Here is a 25,614-nt window from a genome sequence, read left to right on the forward strand (position 1 = left end):
CCCCGCCCGCCCGCGGCGGCGCGCGCTCTCGCTCAGCAGGCGGGCACGCCGTCGCGCGCGCGCGCGGCGCTGCTGTCTGCCTGCGAGTTCCCCAAGTTCACGCAGGCCCTGGGGTTGGCATGGCAACCAGGCAACCTGTTCCAGAGCTGCCTGCTTTCATACACGCCGCCGCCGCCGCCGAGGCCGCCGAGGCTGTTGCCGAGGCCGCCGCCGCCGCCGCCGCCGCCGCCGCCGCCGCTGCCACCGCCGCCGGAGCCGGGGCCAGAGCCTATCCCATGATGCACCGCGCCAGCCCTGTCCCCAGTGGGCCGCCATGTTGTCGGAGTGAAAGGTAAGGGGGAGCGAGAGCGCTGGAGAGAGAAGATCGGGGGGCTGAAATCCATCTTCATCCTACCGCTCCGCCCGTGAGTATCCTCACCCCACCGGGCCCAAACGCTGCTCGGGACCCCTAGCGAGCCGATTCTCCCTTCGTATTGGCGTTTGAGGGCGGCTGGGGGGGCGAGAAGGGCTCTGGAAAGGCCGCCGGGGCCCCGGCCGGGGCTCCTCTCTCGCGGCTGCTCGTCCGTGTTTGGGAGTCGGCAGCAAGGCCCCTATTGTTATAGGGGGGGGGCGGGGAGCGGGGTCGAAGCCAGGCGGCGCCGCGGGCCCAGGCCCGCCGCAGGGCCGGGGGGCTCTGGGTGTGTGCTCGGCCCTGCGGGGAGCCCCCGGAGGTGGGGGGTTTGCCTTTGGGGTTTGCTTTGTGTTTCTACTCGTAAGAAAAGACAAGAAAGAATCATGTGGATGGGTTGGCGCAGCCCGGAGCCGTCCTCCGTCTGGTCACCGAGTGTGATTCCGTGACCAGCCCGGGTTCCTTGGACTTCTCGAGCTTCCGTGGCCGCCCCCGATGGAGGAGGGACAGTCCAGGGGTGTGGAGGCCAGCCGTGGCCCTGGTCCCCGGGCGCGATCCCCCGCGGGGGGAACTTTGCCAGCTCTAAACGTGCCGGCGGGAGTGGCGATCAGGGAAGTTTGAGCTCGCCCGCTGGAGGCTCCCCCGGGTGCTTTGTGGCCTTTTGTGTGCCGGGGGAGCCCGTGTTGTTTCTTTTTCCTTCTGGTCGGGTCTTCCTTTTTCGAGACTCCTCGCTCAGAGCGGGTCACCCGGCTGCCGTGGGGAAAACCATCTGGGTGCACAATGCTGGATGGTTTCCGTCTTCACAAACGTGCTCGGTAAACACACGGGTCATTTGTGTTGCTCGTCAGCACCACTCCCACGGCCCGTGAGGAATACTCGCCTGGAACTTTTCTCCACTGTCGTTCACCTCCCCCTCCTCGCTCCTTTCTTCCCCTCCCCCCCCCCCCACCCAACAACAAAAACCCTCCCTGCTAACCAAGCCTGGGAGCCCACACTCAGATGACCAGAGAAGACTTTATCCTCAGCCATAAACTTCGCAAGATTGGTCCCTTCAGTGTTTCAGTAAAATAACACTGTTTTTGCTCACATAGACTTATAACTGGGATTATTAAGAATAAGACCTCATGGGGCCTCTTTTTTTTTTTTTTTTTTTTGAGAGGAAGAGATTCTGTTTTGAAGTCGGTTATTTCTGTGATCAGAGTTCCTAGTTTTAACTTCTAGTGTTTTGGAGATACTAAAACAACAACAACAACAACAACAAACAAAAAGAAACCCCAGGAAACCTTTGGGACAGTCCTCCAAGACAGGTGGCTTCCCATGCAGTTTTAATAAGCAAAATAAATATTTTTGCCCCTTGCTAATTTGAACTTTGTAAAACACTAGTGGCTGTTGATTTTTTTATCTAAATCTTCTGGGAATAATGGATTCTGAACTTTGAATTAGTATCTTGTCTTTGACATGCCTGACTTCATTTTCTCCAAGGCTGCAACTTTTTGAAGTTGGAATTTGTTTAGTTTGGGTTTAAGATGAACTGTTTTAGGATAAGATTTATGACCACAGAAGGTTCATTGTAACAGGAAAAAAAACAACCAAACAAGCCTTTTAAGCCACTACGCATTTTAGTAAAGGGAGATATTAAATCATGTTCTTTTATTTATTTACCCTCTTATTGATATTAAAAACAGTAAACTATACTTTGCTGTAAAGTTTGAAAATTGTGGAAGAGTAGTTAGAATTGGCACTTAATTGTATACAGTTGCCAGGACACTATAGTTCACATCTGTAATCCTATCTACTCAAGAGGCTGAGACCTGAAGATCCTGGGTTTGAAGCCTTCAGAAGCAGGAAAGTCCTGAGACTCTTATCTTCAATTAACCACCCAAAAGTGAGAAGTGGAGCCAATGGCTTAAGTGGTAGAGTAGGAGTCTTGAGCAGAAAAGCTTAGGGGGACAGTGCTTAGGCCCTGAGTTCAAACCCCAGAACCAACACTTGCAGACAAAATTGTAGACAGTTGCTTAAGATACTTTTTTTTTTTTGCCAGTCCTGGGGCTTGAACTCAGGGTTTGAACACTTGGGCTTTTCCTTAAGGCTAGCACTCTACCATTTGAGCTACAGTTCCACCTACAGCTTTTTCTTTATATGTGGAATTGAACCTGGATCTTTGTGCATGCTAGGCAAGCACTTTAGGACTAGGCAAACCTCCTGGCCCTTAAGATACTTTTATTAGGTGTCATTTGTGGAAAACAAAAACAGAAACAAAAACATTTGAAATGCCATATCTTACTCTGGGAGCTTTTAGAGTCCTTAAAGAGCTTCAGCAATTTAAATGTTTTCTGATGTTTTAGTTGATTCTGTTGTAGCCAAAGTATTGCAAAATTACCCATGATGCATGTTAATTGTTTTAGGTATTTGCTCACTTTCAGATTGTCCCTTTTGCTAGGTTTACTTTAGTTTGAGAAACTGTCTTGCCTCATTAGGTAGAGCAGCAAGTCTCAGAGCCTTACAGATAACTTCACAAAAGCCAATTGTTTTGCTTAATTTTTTTTTTTTTTGCCAGTCCTGGGCTTGGGCTTAGGGCCTGAGCACTGTCCTTGGACTTTCTCAAGGCTAGAGCTCTACCACTTGAGCCTCAGCACCACTTCTGGCTTTTTTCTATGTATATGGTACCGAGGAATCGAACCCCGGTATTCGTGCAGGCTAGGCAAGCACTCACTTTACCACTAGGCCAAACTCCCGGCCCCCAATTTTTTTTTTTTTGAATCTCCACCCCTTAGTCTGTTTTTAGAGTGTGGTTAGTTTACTTCAGTGATAAACGTTTTTTCATATGGAAATTCTTTTTAACAACTATTTTGACAGGTCTTTTATTTCAGAAAATATTTCATTTACTATTTTAGAAATTCTCTTAAAAGATTGGTGCCCCTTTGCCTTACCTGGTGATAAATAAATTTGTGAGTCTTTGGCATTGGTGACTTTAAGTTGATCAGTACATTTTATATAAAAAGGTTATTTTGATTTACAAAAATTCTTGGAGCTTGGAGGATTTCTCTTATTTTCTAGATGCCAAATCAGGCTTGAAGATTGTTAGTCAGTGGCCTAACTTGGGTTTTGGGACTCTTGATTGAAATTGTTAGCAGTTGTATTTCTTTGTAGAAGAAAATGGGATTGTGTAATAACAGGGTAATGAGACCTTTTGAAAATCAAAGAGGAAGGGATTAGTTTGATTTGTACATTGCACAGGTAGATGGTGGAGTAGTTGTGATTTTTCTGGTGTTGGTACTTGAGTACAGACAAAATGTTATTCATAATAAGAAATTGAGGTGTAGAAGGCTACTCTGGTGTTGTGGAGGTTCTGATGGATTGGAATTGTTAACTTAGACCACATTTCCAAGTTAGGTTTTGAGCAGATGGCAGATTCCATTTTGTTTGCTTACTTTTGATTTCAGAACATGAATTGGTTGTGAGAAGTAAGATGTTACTATATAAAGAGAGATTAAGTCTTTTTTAGTGGGAATGATAGTTACATGCAGTGACTTTTGGGATGATAGCTTTAGGCTGCAGTGGTTGCAGAGATGTGTCCTAGCTGATCACTAACTGATGTAACTTTGTACATACACATGTCATGAGAGAAGGTACATGGTACATTTGATTCTTCATTGGTCTTGCTGAGAAATAGAAGACAGTAAATACTGTGAGACACTACTGTGAACATAACTAGGCTTGGGTTTAGTAGACCAGATTGAAGGGGCCTCTCACAAGCTGAATGGGCACATCATAAAAATGTGTGTGTGTGTGTGTGTGTGTGTGTGTGTGTGTCTTGGCCTCCAGGGTTGAACGTGGGGTATGGGTACTGTCCTTGAGTTTTTTCACTCAAGATACAGTTTTCAGTTTTTTTCACTTAAGACACAGCTCCACTTGACTGGCTTTTTTTTTTTTTGGCTAATCCTGGGGCTTGAACTCAGAACCTGGTCACTGTCTCTGAGCTTCTGCTCAAGGCTAGCACTATGCCGCTTGAGCCACAGCACTACTTCCAGCTTTTTTGTTTATGTGATACTGAGGAATGGAACCCAGGGCCTGCATGCATGCATGCTAGGGAAGCACTCTTATCACTAAGTCACATTCCTAGCCTCTTCTGGCTTTTTGATGGTTAGCTGGAGATAAGAGTTTCATGAACTTGCCTGCCTTGACTGGCTTTGAGCCATGATCCTGAGATCCCAGCTTCCTGAGTATCTAGAATTACAGGTGTGAACCACTAGCACCTGGCACACATTATAACTTAGAAATTAGAACTTCTTTTATTATTAAATAGTTGTACAAAGAGGTAACAATTCTATAAGTTACGAGTACAGTGCATCTTGGTCAGTGTCACCCCTTTCATCATTTTTCCACCCCCTCCTTTGACCCTGTCCCATTTTCTACCCTCACTTTTTATATAATGTGTATAATGACTGCATTTGCTCATTTTTCTTCCATGCATATAACCTCCTCACTCTCCCTCCCTCAGCATGCTTCAACTTCCTGGTATTCATTTTGTTAAACAGTTCATTATTTGTTCAGAAGACTCAAACCTTGGGAGTTTTCCCCTAAATATATCATCCTTTAGTTAGTTTGTATCTATATGCATAAAACCCTCTATATGTCATCACATCATATAACTTGTATATCTTAATGTATTCTCAGTAAAATGGGATCATCTTTCAGTGTCTTTTGTGATGAGACAATGTCAGTGTCTGCTACATTTGCTATACTCTTTTTGTTTTTTGGCTGGTCACTGGAGCTTGAACTACCACTTGAACCACAGTGCTACTTCTGGCTTTTTCTGGGTCTTCATGCATGCTAGGCAAGCACTCCACCACTAGGCCATGTTCCCAGCCCACTACACTCTTACTATAGTATTTTTTTTTTTTTTGACTAGTCCTGGGGTTTGAACTCAGTGCCTGAGCATTGTCCCTGAGCTCTTCAGCTCAAGTCTAGCACCCTACCCCTAGAAGCACAGTCCCAATTCTCACTTTATAGTGATTAATTGGAGATAAGAGTCTCACGGCTTTGTAGTGCCCGGGTTGGCTTTGAACCGCAATTCTCAGATCTCAGCCTCCTGAATAGCTAGGATTACAGGTGTGAGCCACCTCGCCAGGCTTGTAGTGAGGATTTTATAGTAAGGCTTTCTATACTAGTAGAGTGAATGAATTTGGATTGTCTCATTCTGTTTCTATGTGTTGAAGCACTAATGGAATAATCATGTGATTATCCTATAATTGAACGTTGTAGACAAATGCCTTGAATTTCATTTTGTGCTTGTCAATAGCACCAGAGAAGAAAGTTTAAACTAAGAACATTCTTGTGCTCTTCTTAGCTAGAATGTCTAATTGTGTCTCCAAAGAGTATCCTATGAATGTCTTGGACATTTTAAAGGATCTTTCCAGGCTAGACAATCTGAGTCATTAGTAAATAAATAAATATAAAATTATTATTTACTGCCAGTCTTAGGCTTGACCTTTGGGACTAGGCTCTATTCCTGAATTTTTTTTTTTTTTTTGGTTGGTTATGGGGCTTGAACTCTGGGGTCTGGGTGCTGTCCCTGAAATCTTAAGCTCAAGGCTGCCACCCTATTCCTTGAGCCACAGTGCCACTTGGAGATAAGAGTCTCACAGTCTTCAGTGCCTGGGCTGTCTTTGAACTGTGATTCTCAGATCTCAGCCTCCTGAGTAGCTAGGATTACAGGTGTAAGCCACTGTGCCTGGCTTTTTTCCCTTTCTTCTCTCCTTCCCTCTCTCCCTCCCTCTTTCCCTTTCCTTCCTCCTTCTTTCTTGCTTGCCTACTTTCCTTTCTTTCTCTCTTGTCATGAGGCTTGAACCGTTGACCTGGGTGCTGTCCCTGAGCTCTTCAGCTCCAGGCTAGTACTCTAGTGAGCCACAGTGCCACTTCTGGTTTTCTGTTGGTTAATTGGAGGTAAAAATCACATGGAATTTCCTGCCTGGGCTGGCTTTCAACCGAGATCCTCAGAGCTCAGTTTCCTAGTATCTAGCATTACAGGTGTCATCCACTGGTGATTCCCCTGTTCTTGAGCTGATTTCTATTCTACTATTTTGAATACTACTTTGGACTACTAGAAGGCAATTTGTCCTTCCTGGATAATTCCAACATATACAGGTTGTTCGGGAGATGGTGCCTGGTTCTCTGAACTTTTTTGCTTAAGGCTAGTGTTGTACCACTTGAGCCACAGCTCCACACGAACCACCAGTGCCTAGCTTGGTAATTATAGTTGTTCTTATCACTTGAGCCACAGCACCACTTTTTCTGTGTATGTGGTACTGAGTTCAGCCCAGAGCTTCATGATTGCTAGGCACTCTACCACTAGGCCACACACTTGACTTTGTGTGTGTGTGTGTGTGTGTGTGTGTGTGTGTGTGTGTGTGTGTTTTAGTTGACATATGTCTGTTCTAGCTATAGAGTTGTCGTTACATTTTTTTTTTTTTTTTGCCAGTCCTGGGCTTAAGCTCAGGGCCTGAGCACTGTCCTTGGATTTTTCTCAAGGCTAGAGCTCTACCACTTGAGCCTCAGCACCACTTCCAGCTTTTTCTAAGTTTGTGGTACCAAGGAATCAAGGAATCAAACCCGGGTCTTCGTGCATGCTAGGCAAGCACTCTACCACTAGGCCAAACTCCCGGCCCCATTTTTTTTTTTTTTTTTTTTTTTTTGGTAGCAGGGCGTGGTGGCTCACATCTGTAATCCTAGCTACTCAGGAGGCTGAGATCTGAAGATCAAAGTTCAAAGTCAGCTGGGGCACAAAAGGACATGAGACATTTATCTCCAATTAACCTCTAAAAAACTGGAAGTGGGGCTTGATTCAAGGGTAGGGTGGCAGGTAGCCTTGAGCTGAAGAGCTCAAGGACAGTGCCCAGGCTGCGTTCAAGTCCCATGACCCATAAAAAAAGTGTGTATGTGTGTGTGTGTGTATGATGTTGGGAATGAGACCCAGGTACTCCTTGCTAATCAAGTATTCTACCTCATTGAGCTAGACCTGTAAGCCTGTGAAGTTATGAGTTAAATAAAACTACCTTTGCTTTTAGAGCTATCAGACAGAATTGACTTAAAGAGAAAGTAAGTTTATAAGTAAAAGCCATTGATCGAATCTATTTTATTTATTTACTTATTTGTTGGTTGTAGGACTTGAACTCAGGGTCTGGGCACTGTCCTTGAGTTTTTCTTTTTCTTTTTTTCTTTTTTGGCCAGTCCTGGGGCTTGAACTCAGGGCCTGAGCACTGTCCTTGGGTTTTCACAAGGCTAAAGCTCTACCACTTGAGCCATGGCACCACTTTCAGCTTTTTTCTATGTATGTGATACCGAGGAATTGAAACCCCGGTCTTAGTGCATGCTAGGCAAGCAATCACTAGGACAAACTCCCAACCTCTGTCCCTGAGCCTTTTTGCTCAAGGCTAGCTCTACTTGTGGCTTTTTGGTGGTTAATTGGAGGTAAAAGTTTCACAGACTTTTGCTCCCCTAGTTGGTTTTGAACAGCAGTCCTCAGATCTCAGATCTCAACCTCCTGAGTAGCCAGGATTACAAGTATGAGCCACTGGTGTCTGGTCTCAAGATTTCAATGTCTTTCCAGAGTACGTGTTGCCAATAACTTTTTATTTCCATACACCCAGATTTAGTACCATAATAATAGAGTTTTCAGTTTAGGAAATTGTGCGTGTATTATAGTACACTGAGCTGTCAGTAGAAACTGCTAATGTGTAATTGTGTTACAGAAGAAATGAAATTCCTAGTTGTATTGGTATATATCAAGTTATTAAAAATGTAAATATTAACCATTTGTTACCTCTTTGTCCCCAGGTGTTGGTGGAATGAGCGTTGCATGTGTCTTGAAGAGAAAAGCAGTGCTTTGGCAGGACTCTTTCAGCCCCCACCTGAAACATCACCCTCAAGAAACAGCTAATCCCAACATGCCTGTTGTTTTGACATCTGGAACAGGGTCCCAAGCGCAGCCACAGCCAGCTGCAAATCAAGCTCTTGCAGCTGGGACACACTCCAGCCCTGTCCCAGGATCCATAGGAGTTGCAGGCCGTTCCCAGGACGACGCTATGGTGGACTACTTCTTTCAGAGGCAGCATGGTGAGCAGCTTGGGGGAGGAGGAAGTGGTGGAGGCGGCTATAATAATAGCAAACATCGATGGCCTACTGGGGATAACATTCATGCAGAACATCAGGTAAAAAAAGTTCACTATTTCAGCTTTGAAACTCTTCTAATCACTGTTCACTTCCAGTGACTGTCTTTAAAGTTTAAGTTGTTAATTTAGTTTGGTATAAACAAATGAGTTGTTTTAAAAAAATGATGATTGCAGTATTGTCATTGGGTCTTTATCATTCTGGTGCTACATTGTAAATAGCGAATTTGTTTAATTGTACACACTATATTCCAGAAATACTTTTTTTTTTTTGCCAGTTATGGGGCTTGAACTCAGGGCCTGAGTACTGTCCTTGGGCTTTCTCTAGGCTAGAGTTCTACCACTTGATCCACAGCACCACTTACAGCTTTTTCTTTTTTTTTTTCTTTTTTTTGCCCGTCCTGGCACCTGAACTCAGGGCCTGAGCAATGTCCCTAGGCTATTTCCTCAAGGCTAGCGCTCTGCCACTTGCCACAACACCACTTCCAGCTTTTCTATGTATGTGGTACTGAGGAATTGAATCTGGGTCTTCCTACATGGTAGGCAAACACTCTACCACAAGGCCAAACTCCCAGCCCCATCAGCCCCTATTTTATTTACTTTTTTTTGGGGGGAGAGGCATTCCTGGGGCTTGAACTCAGGGCTTGAGTACTGTCCTTGGGCTTTCTAAGGGCTAGCACTCTACCACTTTAGCCACAGCACCACTTCTGGCTTTTGTTTGTTTGTTTCTTTTTTTTTTTTTTTTTTCTTTTTTGCCAGTCCTGGGGTATGAACTCAGGGCCTAGGCACTGTCCTTGGGCTTTCTCAAGGCTGACACTCTACCACTTAAGCCACAGCACCATACCATTTTCAGTGTATGTGGTACTGAGGAATCAAACTTAATGCATGCTAAGCTGCTAGGCAGTCTACGACTAGGTCACACTCTTGACCTTGCCTAGCCTTTTTTTTTTTTTTTTTTTTGTGGTGGGTCATAAGGCTTGAACTCTCAGCCTGGGTGCTATCCCTGAACTCTTCAGCTCAAGGCTATTACCCTACCCTTGAGCCAAGCCCCACTTCCTGTTTTCCAGAGGTTAATTGGATATAAGAATCTCAGGTCCTTTTGTGCACAGGCTGGCTTTGAACCTTGATCCTCAGATCTCAGCCCCCTGAGTATGATTACAGGTGTGAGCCACCGTGCCCAGACTTGCCTAGGTTTTGTGCTGGTTATTTTTGAATAGAATCTTGATTCTGGTTAAGGTGCTTGCTTGGACAGAGATCTTTCTGGGTTTTTGTTGTTGTTGTTGGGGGGTGGGAGGGGGCGGTCATGGGGCTTGAACTCTGGACCAGGGCGCTGTGCCTTAGCTCTTCAGCTCAAGGCTAACACTCTTATCACTTGAGCGACAGCACCACTTCTGGTAGTTAATTGGAAAGAAAAGTCTCCTGGACCTTTATGCCTAGGCTGGCTTGGAACCACGATCCTCAAATCTCAGCCTCCAGAGTATTTAGGATTACAGATGTGAGCCACCCAGCATGCAGCCCTTCTGGATTTTTTTACTTTGAACTATAACTGGATGATATGTCACCATGTCTTCTTTCTGAGGTAGTCTTTTCTACTAGGGCAGTCTTCGAATTGAAGTCCTGCCCATTTCAGGCTTCTAGGTATCTAATTAGTGGTATGATCTACTTGTTCCTGACCTGTTTTTGAGATTGATCTGTCTTTGCTTCTCAAAAAGCTGGTATTATAGGAGTGTACCACCATGCCTAGTCTTAATTTTTTTTTTTTTTTTGCCAGTCCTGGGGCTTGAACTCAGTGCCTGAGCACTGTCCTTGGGCTTTTTCCTCAAGGGTAGCACTCTGCCACTTGAGCCACAGCACCATTTCTGGCTTTTTCTATATGTGTGGTACCAAGGAATCGAACCTGGGTCTTCCTGCATGCTAGGTAAGCACTCTACCACTAGGCTAAACTCCTGGCCCCCTAGTCTTAATTTAAACATTTAAAATCTTATTTAAAACCAAAGTTGGAGTCTGACTGTATTTTACAGGTGTTTGGCTTAATCAGTGTTTCCTGATTAGAAGGTCAGACTTACTCAGACTATTCTTAGAAATTGAGTGAGGGTTAAATTTGCAAAGGTTTGTTTGATGCTGTCAGTTGGAGTAATTAGCAAAAAGTGTGAACATATTTCACTAAATTTTTATTTTCCTTTCTGCTTCAAAAACAGTCAGTTAAATAAGCACACTTGTGAACCTGAGTTCTTAGTTGTGCTTTCTTTGACCCTTTCCAGAATGTGCAATGACCATAATTTTTGACCATTCTACAAACAATGCAAATTTATTATTTTTTGCCTGTTTTACTAGTTTCACTTTTCTTTTCAGGCCCCCCCCCCCCATCAGTTGTGGAGCTTGAACTCTAGGCTTGAGCATTGTTTCTGAGCTCTTCAGCTCAAGTGTAAAGTTCTACCACCTTAAGCAGCCATTTCCAGTTTTCTGGTGGTTGATTGGAGATCAGGGTCCCATGGGCTCTCCTGCCCCCGCTGGCTTTGAATCTCAATCCTCATCTCAGCCTCCTGAGTATCTAGGATTACAGGTGTGAGCCCCCGTGCCTGGCTATAACTCCCACTTCTATAACCTCCCTAAATTTTTCTTTCCTTTGCTGGGCACCAAATAAAGCCTATTCTTGCTATTCAGCCATTCTACCACAGAGCTGGATCTCCAAGTTCTAGTGTCTTTGTTACTGGGATAACCCTCAGAATCAATACAGCTTCAAAAAAGAAGGGTGCTCAGAAATGTAAGGTACTGGATACCTCCTAGCACTTGCTCATTTTTTTTTTGTTTGTTTGTTTGTTTTTGCTAGTCCTAGGGCTTGAAGTCAGGGCATGAGGACTGTCCTTGGTCCTTCTCAAAGTTAATGCTTTACCACTTGATCCACTGCACCACTTACAGCTTTTTGTATGTATGTGGTCCTGAGGAATCAAACCTGTGTTTTCATGCATGCTAGGCAGGTATTCTACCACGTAGCCAAGCTTGTGGCTCCAACCTGGACATTTTTTTATGTTCATTACGTATTTAAGATATTGCATTAATTTCTTGTTAAGATATTTTTTCATCCTTCTCTCTTTTCCCTCATATCTTTTGTTGGTGGTGGAGCATGAACTCTGGGCCTGGGTGTTGTTCCTGAACTCTTCAACTCAAGGCTAGTGCTCTACCACTTTGAACCATAGCACCACTTCTGGTTCTTTGGTGATTAATTGTTGATAGGTATCTCTGGGATTTAACTGCCTGTGCTGGCTTGAACTCTGATCCTCACATCTCAGCTTCCTGAGTTGCTAGGAGTGTGAGCCACTAGAGGCTGGCTTTTATTTATTATTATTTTGTCAATCCTGGGAATTGAAGACTTTTTTTGTGAATCATGGAGCTTGAACTCAGCCTGGCCCTCTCCCTGAGCTCTTTAGCTCAAGGTTACCGTCCTACCCATAAGCCAAGCCCCACTTCCCATTTTCTAGAGGTTAATTGGAGATAAGAGTCTCATGTCCTTTTGTGCCTGGGCTGGCTTTGAACCTTGATTCTCAGATCTCGGCTTCTTCAGTAGCTAGGATTACAGGCATGAGCCACTGCTTCCAGCTATCCTTGGACACTTTTTGCTCAAGGCTAGCACTCTGCATCTTTAGCCACAGCTCCTCTTCTGGCTTTTCCTATATATGTGGTACCAAGCAATTGAACCCAGGGCTTTGTGCATGCTAGGCAGGTGCTCTACCACTAGGCTAAACTCCTGGCTCTTTATTTTTTGTCAGTTGTGGGATTTGAACTGGGACTGGATGCTGTCTCTGAGCTCTTCAGCTCTAGGCTAGTACTGTAACACTTGAGCCGTTTCTAGTTTTCAGGTAGTTACTTTGAAGAGTCTCATAGACTTTTGTGTCTGGGCTGGCTTTCAACTGTGATCCTCAGATCTCAGCCTCTTGAGTAGCTAGGATTTAGGCATGAGCCACTGGCACCTGGTTATGACTTTTATTTTCTTTTGGTGCTTCTGGGAATTGACCATTGATAGCTAAGAGTTCTGCTATTGAGCTGTACTTCTACCCTTCATATCTTCCCCCCCTCCATGCTATTTTTTTTTTTTTTTGGCCAGTACTGGGCCTTGAACTCAGGGCCTAAGCACCGTCCTTGGGCTTTCTCAAGGCTAGAGCTCTACCACTTGAGCCACAGCACCGTTTCTGGCTTTTTCTATTATGTATATGTGGTGCCAAGGAATCGAACTCAGGTCTTCATGCATGCTAGGCAAGCACTCTACCACTAGGCCAACCCCCCCCCCCCATGCTATTTATGTCAAATCTGTTAGAAAGCAGAAATAAAGGGGGAAAAAAAACATGGAACTGAGATATGAAGAGTTGTTGATTGAATTAGAAGGCTTGGGTCTGGTAAAGTAATGGAGTTCAGAGGGCTTGCCTAGGGCATAGGTGATTAAAGTACGTAGTATATGGTTGGATTTGAGGTAAAGTAGGATATCTATGAGGTATACTGTAGGTTGCTATAGAGAAACTAAGGTAGGAAGGTATCAGGGGCAAAGTAGAAAGCCTGTTATCTCTGCCTTATTTGGCTTGGCTTTGTTTTAAGTCATAAATCTTGGTTTTAAAAATATGTATTATATATTATAAAATCTTGGTTAGCTTTCCTAATGTTAGGCTGCTGGGTGAAAAACAAGAGTTGAATCAAAGGGCTTAGTCTGTCTTTTGCTATGTGAGGGAACCAAACTCTAGATCAATTCTTGGTGACTTGTGTGCTTAACAAGTCAACAAGCATTTATTGCAAGTTTACCCTTGTCAGTCTGAGGTGGAGCTCTATTGTAAGGAATCACATATGAGATACTGAGCAGTTTAGTAAATTCTGTAAACACTACTAGATGGTAAAACCTGTTCCTTCTCAGGGGCCAATTTGAAATCCGCATTTATTACCACCATGTAATTCTATTAGGCTGTATACAAGATAATACATGTTAGCAGATAGTTTTGGGTTACTCACTGATACTTTCTGCAGTCATTATAGTATATCCTAATTTACTGGACTGAGCAGTTTTAGGACAGAGGCTGTGGATCCTTATGTCCTTTTCCCAAGAGGTGTTCTGAAATTTTATGTTCACTGAATTAGCAAAGCCAGTTCTTCAGTTTTGGCCTTAGGTAAAGGAATAAGTTTTATAGCTCAGCTGCCCTGGAAAACAACAAGGCAATTGGTAGAAATTGCTTATGCCAGGAAAGAAAAGTGAGTGTAGGGCCCTTAAAAAACAAAGGGTGCTGGGTGTGGTGTCATGCCAGACTGGCCTATGTAGTGAGAAAAACAAAACAGTAACCCTCCCTCAACCAGAAAAGAAGAAAAGGGGCCATTTCTAGGCGGAGAATTTCTACCTTTATCAGTCTCTTCCCTAAGAGATGGTCTGATCTGTCTGGTCTGAGTGGAGAAGAACCACTGACCTGACAACATATCCTAAACACTTGTGTTCTTGGTGCTGACTGTGTGCTTCCTGCATTTAGTCCTTACAAGGGTCCTGTGAGGGAGGTAGAGACAAGGACTGTAGCTACTTATGAAATACAACTTAGTTACTGTTTTGCTTTCCAAGGCAAGACAAAATAGATAGAACTATTACCACAAAGTGGAACATTGTAAGATCAAAGGATTTGTTTTTGCCTATAATTTTGCTAGAAAGGTAAAAAATTTTAAACTTGAGATAAATATAAATACAATTGGATTTTCTTATATAATTACAGGAATGTTTTTTTCTTTCCTGTGAGTAATTAATGCTAAAGTGTTTTTTTCCCCTGGTTCAATTTTTTTTTTCTTTGGGTGCCACTACTGGGTTTCGGTCCCTTACTTATTTTTTTTTTTTTTGCCAGTCCTGGGCTTGAGCTCAGGGCCTGAGCACTGTCCTTGGACTTTCTCAAGGCTAGAGCTCTACCACTTGAGCCTCAGCACCACTTCCGGCTTTTTCTATATATGTGGTACCAAGGAATCGAACCCGGGTCTTTGTGCATGCTAGGCAAGCACTCTAACACTAGGTCAAACTCCTGGCCCTCCTGTTTTTATAGGTGTTCTAATTGGTAATGTACAGAATTAATCTTTGTGGAGACAGTGATTCAGTATAAGATGATCAATTTGTGTGCGTGTGTGTGTGATTCCCGGGGCTTGAATTCAAGGTTACGGGTGCTATCCATGAGGTTTTTGGCTCAAGGCTTGTGCTCTACCACTTGAGCCACATTTCCACTTCTGGCATTTTGGGTATTTAAATGGAGAAGAGAATCTCAGGGACTTTCCTGTCTAGGCTCCTTTGAGCTTCCTGAGTAGCTAGAATTATAGGCATAAGCCTATATGAGCCACTGGTGTCTGGTGGTAGTAAGTGTTCTTATTGCTAGCATATGCTACATATTCCTGGGCTATTTCTTTCTTGTGGGAGTTGCTTCATCAGCCCCCCCCCCCCCCCCCCGCTTTCTCTTTTTCTTTTCTTTTCTTTTTTTTTTTTTTTTGTGTTGGTTCTGGGGCTTGAACTCTGGGCCTGGGCGTTGTCCTTGAGCTCTTCAGCTCAAGACTACCACCCTATCTCTGGGCCCCGGCATTATCCCTCAGCTCTCCACCTCAAAGCTGCTGCCCTACCCATTGGAGCCACAGCCCCAGTTCCCCTTTTCTAGTGATTAGAGATAAGAGTCTTATGGACTTTAGTGATTGGGCTGGCTTTGAACCATGATCCTCAGATCATGAGTAGCTAGAATTATAGGCCACCACACCGGGCCTTTTTTTTTTTTTTTCTTTTGATACTGGTACTGGGGCTTGAACTCAGAGCCTCAAGTTCTCCCTTAGCATTTTTTTTTTTTTTTGCCAGTCCTGGTCTTGAGCTCAGGGCCTGAGCACTGTCCTTGGACTTTTCTCAAGGCTAGAGCTCTACCACTTGAGCCTTAGCACCACTTCCAGCTTTTTTTTCTATGTATGTGGTACCAAGGAATCGAACCCGGGTATTCGTGCATGCTAGGCAAGCACTCTACCACTAGGCCAAACTCCCGGCCCCTCTCCCTTAGCTTTCTTGCCTAATGCCTGTGATCTTACCATTCCTCCATTTTTGGAGGGTTACAGATCAGTTTGGGCTGGCAGTCCTCAGATCTCAGCCTCCTGAAGAGCTAAGATCACAGGCAGGAGCCACAGTTGTGGGGCTCAGGGTCTCACTGTTGATAAGCAGGCACTCCACCACTTGAGCCATGTTCCTTCCTAGTCCTATTTTGCAGGTAGGATCTGGTATTTTTGCCCAAGGCCAGCCTCAAACCTCAGACCTCTTACCTATGGTGTTCTAAATAGCTTGAATCACATGCCCAGTGTATTGCTTGAGATGTGAGTCTTGGCCTATGCTGGCTTCCATCCATGATTATCCTACTTTGCTGACTGACTCTCAAGCAGGTGGGATTGCATCATGCTCGTGCTTTTTTTTTTTGCTCGTGCTTTTTTTTTTTTTTGGGTGCTGGTTCTGGGCTTTGAACTTGATCTGGGCGCTGTACCCAAGCTTTTGTGCTTGAGGTTATCAGTCTACCATCTGAGCCACAGCTCTACCTTTGGCTTTTGTTTTTGGAGGCTAATTGAAGATAAGTGTCTCATGAACTTTCCTGCTCAGTCTTCAGATCTAAAGCCTCTTAAGTAACTAGGCTTACAGGTGTGAGCCATTGACGCCTGGCTCTCAGCTGCACTTTCATTAAAAAGTTTTTTTGTGTCTGTTTCTTTTCTACTTTAAGACTATAACAAGCCAAGTTGGCTTGTGTATACCTGTAATCCTAGAGGCGGAGGCCAGAAGGGTTGTGAATCTCAGGTCTACCTAATGAGACCTGTCTCCAGATAGATTCGATATATTTAGTATGATTTGGTTTGTTACATAACATTTGTAAAATTTTAAAAACAAAATTAAAAACAAATTGTATTAAATTTGTCATAGTTTAAAACTTGAAAGTCCCTACTTTTGGGGAAGTTGAGGGGAGTAAGGGAATATGGATTGTTCTGGGGAGTGGAAACTTTAAAATGATCTCCATTGTAGGCAATTAATGCAATAGATGTGGGTCAGCATAGTCGGGAATACTAGAAAACATCTCCATTTGAATGCGTTGTAGCATAAAATTTACTTATTTGCTTTAATACTAATTTTTTTTCATTTTTTTATTGTAATTAATAGAAGGGTTACATTATATTCACCAGATAGAAGGTGCATTGGTTCGCATACATTGATACCCTTTTTCATGTCATGGTCCCAATTTCTCTCCCCCTTTAATACTGATTTTTATAATTTAAGAAACTTTCTTTGAATGGCATTGGAAGTTTTCATCCTGTAAAACAGATCTTCCTTCCTTCCTTCCTTCCCGCCCTCCCTCCCTCCTTTCCTTCCTTTCCGCCCTCCCTCCCTCCTTTCCTTTCCTTTCCTTTCTTTCCCTCCCTCCCTCCCTTCCTTCCTTCCTCCCTCCCTCCCTCCCTCCCTTTATTTCCTTTCTTTTCTTTCTTTCTTTCTTTCCTTCCTTCCTTCCTTCCTTCCTTCCTTCCTCCTCCTCCTCCTCCTCCTCCTCCTCCTCCTCCTCCTCCTCCTCCTTCTTCTTCTTCTTCTTCTTCCTCTCTCTCTCTCTCTCTCTCTCTCTCTCTCTCTCTCTCTCTCTCTCTCTCTCTTTCTTTCTTTTTTGTTATGGGACTTGAACTCTGTCCCTGAGCTCTTCAGCTCAAGACTACCGCCCTACCCCTTGAACAACAGTGCCACTCACTTCCAGTTTTTCTGGTTAATTGGAGATAAGAAACTCACCAGAACTTTTTAGTGCCTGGCTGGCTTTGGGCCGGCTTTGAACTGCCATCCTCAGATCTCAGCCTCCAGAGTAGCTAGGATTACAGGTGTGAGCCCTCACCCACACTGAGTTTAGAAGGTCACATCTTTGACTTGTTGTGATTGTGTCATTCTTTTATTGTGAAATCTGTTTTCTGTGTAAACTGCTGTGAGATAAAATGGGTGATGAAATAGGGAAACAGTTTTAAGGTCCATTAGTTGGACTCTGGCCTCTGTTGGATTATAAAGGGCAGAGATAGAAGGTCTGCAGGGGGAGTTTGGTGGGGGGCAGTGTGATGAGAAAGGCAGTTCCACACAGCTTACTCATCATTACTTGCAGCCTTTGTCACTGGGAGCTATTAGTATGCAGTATAGGCTCACAAACTAGGTAATAATTTTAAATAGCTCCATGCAACTTGGTGGGTAGAAAATTCTATTTGACTGTATTGCACTGTCTTTTTTTTTTTTTTTTTTTTTGGCCAGTCCTGGGGACTGAACTCAGGGCCTGAGCACTATCCTTGGGCTTTCTCAAGGCTAGAGCCCTGCCACTTGAGCCACATCACCATTTGTGGCTTTTTCTGTGTATGTGTTATCTAGGAATTGAACTAGTCCTTTGACTCAGCATACAAATTTTTAGATACTCTTACCTCCAATTAACCAGCAAAAAGAAGTTGATGTGTGGCTCAAGTGGTAAAGCACCATTTGGGAGCATGAGGCCCTGAGTTTAATTAAACCTCAGTATCATTATAAACACATGCACACATAAACATGCACAGCTAAATAATCCCTATTTTATTTTTGTTTGGTTTTTATACCTGCTGCACTTTTCAGTCTATTCTGAGTTTACTTGCTCAACATTGTATACTTGGTTGAAAGAATTCCCTAGCAGCCTTGTTTGTTTTTTTGCCAGTCCTGGGGCATGAATTCAGGGCCTGAACACTGTCCATGGGCTTTTTTCCTCAAGGTTAGTACTCTACCACTTGAGCCATAGCACCACTTCCAGCTTTTTTCTTATATGTGGTATGAGGAATTGAACCTGGGTCTTCGTGCATAGTAAGCACTCTACCACGAGGCCAAAAACCTGGCCCTAGCAGCGTTATTTGAATCTAGCTTTAAGAAAGGTCACATTTCATTTCAGCTAGAGTTACAGCTTTTGATACAGGTGCTTTGCATTTGATCCTAGCACCAAGAGGCAAAACCCAAACAAAACAAAAACCAAAATCTCCTGTAAGTCAGATGTTCTTTTCCAAGGTTGTATGGCATGTGGGTGTGTGGGCTTCCTGGATGGCAACTTGTTTAGTTCTTTTTTTCCCCCCAGTCCTGGAGCTTCAACTCAGGACCTGAGCACTGTTCTTGGGCTTTCCTCAAAGCTAGAACTCTACTACTTGAGCCACAGTACCACTTCTGGCTTTTTCTGTGTATGTGGTCTGAGGAATCCAACACGAGTCTTCATGCATGCTAGGCAAGCACTCTGCCACTAGGCCAAACACCTTCCAGTTTTTTCTAAGTAATTGATTGTAGATAAGAGTCTCATGGACTATGATTCTCAAATCTCAGCCTTCAGTGTAGCTAGGATTACATGTGTTAGCCACTAGTGCCTGGCTCTTGGATTGGCTTTGAACCACAATCTTCAAGGTCTCAGTCTCCTGAGTAGCTAAGATTGTACTTGTAAAGCACTGGTGCCCAAAGAATCCTGAGATTCTTAGTAAAAGAAAGATGTACTGATGGGTGTGGTTAAAGTGCCATGCAGTGCTTTTACTTTTCTTTCTTTTTTTTTTTTTTAAATGACTTTCTGTAGTTGTAGAAGAGACACATAATTTGTGCATTTGTGCATTTCTTCCCAAGCAACAGCATTTGCTGAATATTTGTACAGACTAAACCTGAATACAGAATTATACTTCTGGGTGTTGTTGAAAACACCATCTGGATAGTCACTCTTGTGAAATGACTTACAGAGAAACATGGGACTGACAGCACATTGCCAAAAGAGTAGTGAGTGCCAAGAATAGCCTAGGTAATACTTTTTTTTGGTAGTGGGCTTGAACTCAGGGCTTGGTTACTGTCCTGGAGCTCTACTACTTTGAGCCACACAATTTCACTTCTGGTTTTCTGGTGGAGCTAAGAATCTCACAGACTTTCCTGCCTGGGTTGGCTTTGAAGTACAATTCTTAGGTCTCAGTCTCCTGAGTTAGCTAGGATTACAGACATGAGCCACGAGCCCCTGGCTTGGTAATACATTTTACTCTATTTTTATTTTTGCTGGTCCTAGGGCTTGAAGTCAGGACCTGGACTCTGTTCTTGAGCTTCTTTTGCTCAAGGCTCGCACTCTACCCCTTGAGCCACAAAACCACTTCCAGTCCATTTGGAAATACATTAAAAAAAAAAAAAAGGAATTTCTATCTCTTGCTTATATTTTATTTATTTATTTTTTTTGCTAGTCCTGGGCTTGAGCTCAGGGCCTGAGCCCTGTTCTTGGACTTTCTCAAGGCTAGAGCTCTACCACTTGAGCCTCAGCACCACTTCCAGCTTTTTTTCTATGTATGTGGTAGCGAGGAATCGAACCCGGGTCTTCATGCATGCTAGGCAAGCACCTTAACCACTAGGCCAAACTCCCGGCCCCTCTTGCTTATATTTTATATTGCTTCTTTATCTTCTGAATGTAATTAAGTTCATAATGAGGCTATGGTTTGAGCTAACCATGTAGCTATATTGTATATTACTCTGGCTGCTAGGAGTATGAGAAGTGAAGCTGAAGTGGGTAATAAGTTTGGTGAATTTAGTTTAATTCTAGCTTTGAGACTGATTCTGTCCTTGTAGTCTTGGCTGGCCTTGAACTGAATCCTCTTGCCTCATCTTCCTGAGTTCTGATATATGCATGTGCCTAAATATCCAGGTGTGTGTGTGTGTGTGTGTGTGTGTGTGTGTGTGTGTTAGTGTTAGTGTTAGTGATGGTCAGGATTGAACCCAAGGACTAGTTCATAATAGGTAAGTTCTCTACTAAGCTACAACCCCAGCTTTGTTTATTTTTTTAGTCAGTCATGGGGCTTGAACTCTGGGCTTGGGCACTATTCCTGAGCTCTTCAGCTCAAGGCCAGCACTCTAACACTTGAACCTCATCACCACTTTACCACTTCCAGTTTTCTGGTGGTTAATTGGAGATAAGAGTCTCATGGACTTTGGTGCCCGGGCTGGCTTTGAACCACAATCCTGAATCATCAGATCTCAGCTTCCTGAGTAGTTGGGATTACAGGTGTGAGCCACCAACACCCAGCACTAACAGCTTTTTCTGTGTATGCGGTACCGAGGAACTGAACGCAGGGCTTTGTGCATGCTAGATGAGCACTCTACCACTAGGTTATGTTCCCAGCCCTTTCTTGGTTATTTTTGAGGTAAGTTCTCAGTATCTATGTAGCACAGGTTGGTCTTGAGCTCTAGTTCTCCTGACAGCCTGCCCTGAGTAATTTGTAACACACATATGTGCGCACGTGCGCGCACACACACACGCACACGCACACGCACGCACATACATACTTTTTGTATTTAAAAAGTTCTCTGGGGGCTGGGAGTGTGGTCTAGTGGTTGAGTGCTTGTCTAGCGTGCATGAAGCCCTGGGTCGGATTCCTTTGTACCATATATACAGAGGAAGCACCAAGTGGTGCTGTTGCTCAAGTGGTAGAGGACTAGCCTTGAGCTCAGGGACATTGCCTATGCCCAAGTTCAAGCCCCAGGACTGGCATCCCTGACGACCCCCCCCCCCAAAAAAAAAAGTCCTCCGAGGCCTTTTTTTTTTTTAATTAAAGAATTTATTAACATTGATTTTTTTTTTTTTTTTTTTTGCCAGTCCTGGGCTTGAGCTCAGGGCCTGAGCACTGTCCTTGGACTTTCTCAAGGCTAGAGCTCTACCACTTGAGCCTCAGCACCACTTCCAGCTTTTTCTATATATGTGGTACCAAGGAATCGAACCCGGGTCTTTGTGCATGCTAGGCAAGCACTTTAACCACTAGGCCAAACTCCTGGCCCCTTAACATTGATTTTTACATCATATTTCAAATGACCTGTTTAACAAACAAGTATTCAAAAAGGGAATATCTATCTCTGAGGACTTGTAATGAGGAAATGTATGCACTTAAAAGCACCACAGATTATAGTAATAAAAACAAAAACATAGTTTTAAATATATTTTTATTGTAATTAATAGAAGGGTTACATTATATTTGCCAGATAGAAGATGCATTACTTCACAAACATTGCTACCCTTTCTCATCAAAAACTTCTTTTAACTTGTTAAACTTATTGATTCAAATTGTTTTTAACCCCACCCCCATTTATCTCAAATAAAGGATATAATATTATGGGCTAGAAGCTACAAAATGCAAAAACAATAAACCAGGCACAAGGCTTGCGCTTTTTTCGGGGGGGGGGTAAGCTGGGGGGTGGGGGGGAGGTTGGTTGTGCAGCTTGAACTCTTGGCCTGGGCACTGTCCCTGAGCTCTTCAGCTCAAGGCTACCACCCACCCTTGAGCCAAGCCCCACTTCTCTTTTTTTCTAGAGGTCAACTGGAGATAGACTCTCAGGTCCTTTTGTGCCTGGGCTTGCTTTGAACTGAGATCCTCAGATCTCAGCATCCTCAGTAGCTAGTATTACAGGTGTGAGCCACCTTGCCCATCCAAAGGCTCACACTTCTAATCCCAGCTTCTAGGGAATCAGATCAGGAGGGAGGATCCTGGGAGATCCTTAGTGACTGAGACCCCTTCTCAGTCATTAAGCTGGGTATGGTGGTATGCATCTCTAACAAAATCTTGTAGGGGGTGTATGTGGGCTGGAGGACTGAGGTCAAAATCTGAAGCCATGTTTTTTTTTTTTTTTTGTGGCCAGACCTGGGGCATGAACTCAGGGCCTGAGCACTGTCCTTGGGTTTTCCTCAAGGCTAGTGCTCTACCACTTGAGCCACAGCACCACTTCCAGGCTTTTCTGTGTATGTGGTACCGTGGAATTGAACTCAGCACTTTGTGCATGCTAGGCAAGCACTCTACCACTAGACCAAACTCCTGGCCCATGAGGCCAGCTTTTTGCAAAACAAAACAGAACATGGAACTGGACTCATCTGAAAAATAACAGAAGCAAAACAGGGTTGAGCCTCCATTATCCAGGCTCACACTGTAATCTAGCTACTTAAAGGGCTGAGATCTACATATGTTGTTTGATGCCAGCCCAGGTAAAAGTTTGTGAAACCCCACCTTAATGAATGACCAGCTGAGGGGAGTGATCTGTACTTGTCCCAGCTAAACTAGGTACATAAATAGGATCTGGTCCAGGCCAGCCTGGGGAAAAAGTGAGATCTTCCTAGAAAACAATGAAGCAGAAGGGCTGGTGGCATGGCTTAAATGGTAGAGTGCTTCCCTAGAAACTACCAATCTCAATCTCCAATGCTGTCCAAAAAAGGAAGACAGTGAAATTGATGTCGTTTTCTTTTTTCCTGAAGAAATAGTTACACAAAAGGAGAAGGCAATTACAAAGAAAGTTGTTCCAAATGAGGATTTCGGTGAACTTGTATTTTGAGATGTGTGCTGAGGTGGGGAGGTGAGGGGCACAGGGTTCTAGTGTTAGTTAGGTGATCACAGGAGACAGTGTAGGGGCAGATGGAAGTTTCTCATCTGTTAATTTGTAGAAATGATTTTTATGCTCTCTGTACTCCCTTAAGAGTATTTGTACATATATTAAAGCATAGAAGGAGCCAGGCGCGTTGACTCATGCCAGGGTCACAGTTGAGAGCCAGCCCAGGCACTAAAGAACCTGCCTTTCATACAGACTGGAGCCCATTGTCAACGTTTGGGTTTGAGCTGACTCACACACAGTAACCTGGAAATGGGGAGCTGTGGCTGTAGGAATGCTTCCATCCTGCTGGAGCTCTTCAGTGACCCAGGCAGACTCTTATCTCCAATTAATCACTAGAAACTGGGAAGTGGAGCTGTGGCTCTAGGGGTAGGGCGGTAGCCTTGAGCTGAGGATGTCAGGGACAGTGTGGGTGCAGAGTTCAAGCCCCACAACTGATACCCCCCAAACGAAAAAAGAATAGAAGGAAATGCCACAAAATATTCTATTTATTTAGATGAAGAGATCACAAGTAATTTGTGAATGTGCCTGTGTGCATGCGCTTCTGTGCATGTGCCTGCTCTGGGACTTGAATTTTTTTTTCCCCCATTCTGGGGCTTGAGCTCAGGGCCTGAGCACTGTCCTTGGGTTTTCTCAAGGTTGGAGCTCTACCACTAGAGCCACAGCACCACTTCTGGCTTTTTTTCCTTCCGTCCGTCCGCCCGTCTGCCCGTCCGTCCGCCCGCCCGTCCGTCCGTCCTTCTGTCCTTCCGTCCTTCCCCAGTCCTGGGCTTGGGCTCAGGGCCTGAGCACTGTCCCTGGATTTTCTCAAGGCCAGAGCTCTATCACTTGAGCCACAGCACCACTTCTGGCTTTTTGCTACATATGTGGTACCAAGGAATTGAACCTGGGTCTTTGTGTATGCTAGGCAAGCACTGTACCACTAGACTAAACTCCCTGCCTAGTTATCTTTATTTTCTGGTAAACATTCCTGTTTTGGCCGTCCTTCTTGGTGCCACTGATATACTTGATATACTTTTTATTAAAGCATGTAGTCATTGTAGTAGAATGGAATATTTATCTTTTACCAGTGGGTCCTAGCAAGCTGCTTTAATAAACAGATTGTTGGGCTTGAGTCCAAACTGACTACTGGAAATCTCCAGTAATGAGTCAGAGTTGATGTATTGTTTTATGCATTAGTCCTTGATGATCCTCTTGGGAACCTTGGCAAGCAACAACACATTGTAGCCTTTTATTTTCAGCACCTGGCAAATAGTAGATAGCATAGAAATGACAAATGGTTATATTATGTCTTCAGAGTATATTGAGGAGATGTATTCAGTGAAGTATATAATTATTATTATTAATTTTTTGCCAGTTCCAGGGTTTGAACTTGGCCTCGGCACTATTCATGAGCTTTCTCAAGGTTAGCATTCTACCAGTTGAGTCACAGAACTTTCTGGCTGGGTGCGCGCGCGCGCGCGCGCGTGTGTGTGTGTGTGTCTGGTAACTAGGAATCGAACCTAGGACTTTGTGCATGCTAGGCAAGTACTCTAATAGGCCACTCTCCCATTCCAAGCCCTGTTTTTCTTAGAAAAATATTACAGATAGAGGAAGAAAAAGGACTTTAAAAACAAGGCTTACTCTTCCTTAATTTGTCAAGTATTGAAGCCTCGTTTCTATTCCTATTTACATCTCTGGGAGTGTTTATGTATTGGGAAACAGTGCCATACTGTTTCAACCTAAAACATTTTCAAAATTAATATTTTTTTCCCCCTGGTCGTGGGCCTTGAACTCTGGGCCTGGGTACTGTCCCTGAGTTCTTCAGCTCAAGGCCACCACCCTAATCCTTGAGCCACAGCATCACTTCTGGTTTTCTGGTGGTTAGTTGGAGATGAGTCTCATGGACTTTAGTGCCTGGGCTGGCTTTGAACCTTGATCTGGTCTTAGGGCTTGACCTCTGTTGCCTTGATGCTGTCCCTGAGCTCTTCAGCTCAAGGTTAGCTCTCTTACCACTTGAGCCACTTTTTTTTTTTTTTTTTTTTAAGGGTTTTAGTTTTTCATGCTAGCTTGGCTTTTTCCAAGCTATAATGTTCTACTCCTTGAGGCACACCTCACTTCTTGCTTTTTCATGGTCAATTACAGTGGACTTTTCTGTCAGGCACTGCTGGTAGCTCATGCCTTTAATCATAGCTATATAGGAAGCTGAGATCTGAGGATTATGGTTCAAAGCCAGCCGGGATAGGAAAGTCCACAAGACTCTTACCTTTAATCATCAGAAAGCTAGAAGCAGTGCTGTGGCTCAAAATGGTAGAGCACTTGCTTTGAGTTGAAGAGCTCAGGGACAGTGCCCAGTCCCAGATTTCAAGCCTGATGACCCACCAAAAAACAAAGACAGAAACTCGGGAGGCTGAAATCTAAGGATTGTGGTTCAAAGCCAGCCTGGGCACTAATGATCGAGAGACTCTTATCTCCATTTAACCACTAGAAAACTGGAAAAGCGGCTGAATCTCAAGGAGTAGAGTGGTAGCCTTGAGCTGAAGAGCTCAGGGACAGAGCCCAGGCCCAGAGTTCAAGCCCCTTGAACACTCCTGTACCCCCAATGGATTTTTTCCCTTCAGCTGACCTTGAACAATCATCCTCTCATATCTTAGCCTCTTGGATGTTACCCA

General features: G+C 44.0%; 1 protein-coding gene across 17 annotated transcripts in view; it reads left to right on the forward strand.

Annotated features, from left to right (window-relative positions):
- Positions 1-260: 260 nt before the first annotated feature.
- The window catches only part of Pum1 (pumilio RNA binding family member 1), a 122,555-nt gene continuing 97,201 nt past the window's right edge, over positions 261-25,614 (forward strand). For 11 of the 17 annotated variants that reach the window (XM_090335381.1, XM_090335385.1, XM_090335390.1 and 8 more), the window contains exons 1-2: positions 296-404; positions 8,225-8,598. In XM_090335381.1, coding sequence (XP_090191507.1) covers positions 8,236-8,598 — 363 coding nt within the window. In that variant the 5' untranslated portion in view covers positions 296-404; positions 8,225-8,235. Of the gene's footprint in view, positions 405-8,224; positions 8,599-25,614 lie in introns of those variants that run through there. The other 6 variants (XM_090335394.1, XM_090335396.1, XM_090335395.1 and 3 more) reach the window with 3 other exon arrangements.

Source organism: Megascapheus bottae, chromosome 6, assembly GCF_031878675.1.
Source record: "Megascapheus bottae isolate mThoBot1 chromosome 6, mThoBot2.hap1, whole genome shotgun sequence".
Taxonomy (NCBI): Eukaryota; Metazoa; Chordata; class Mammalia; order Rodentia; family Geomyidae; genus Megascapheus; species Megascapheus bottae.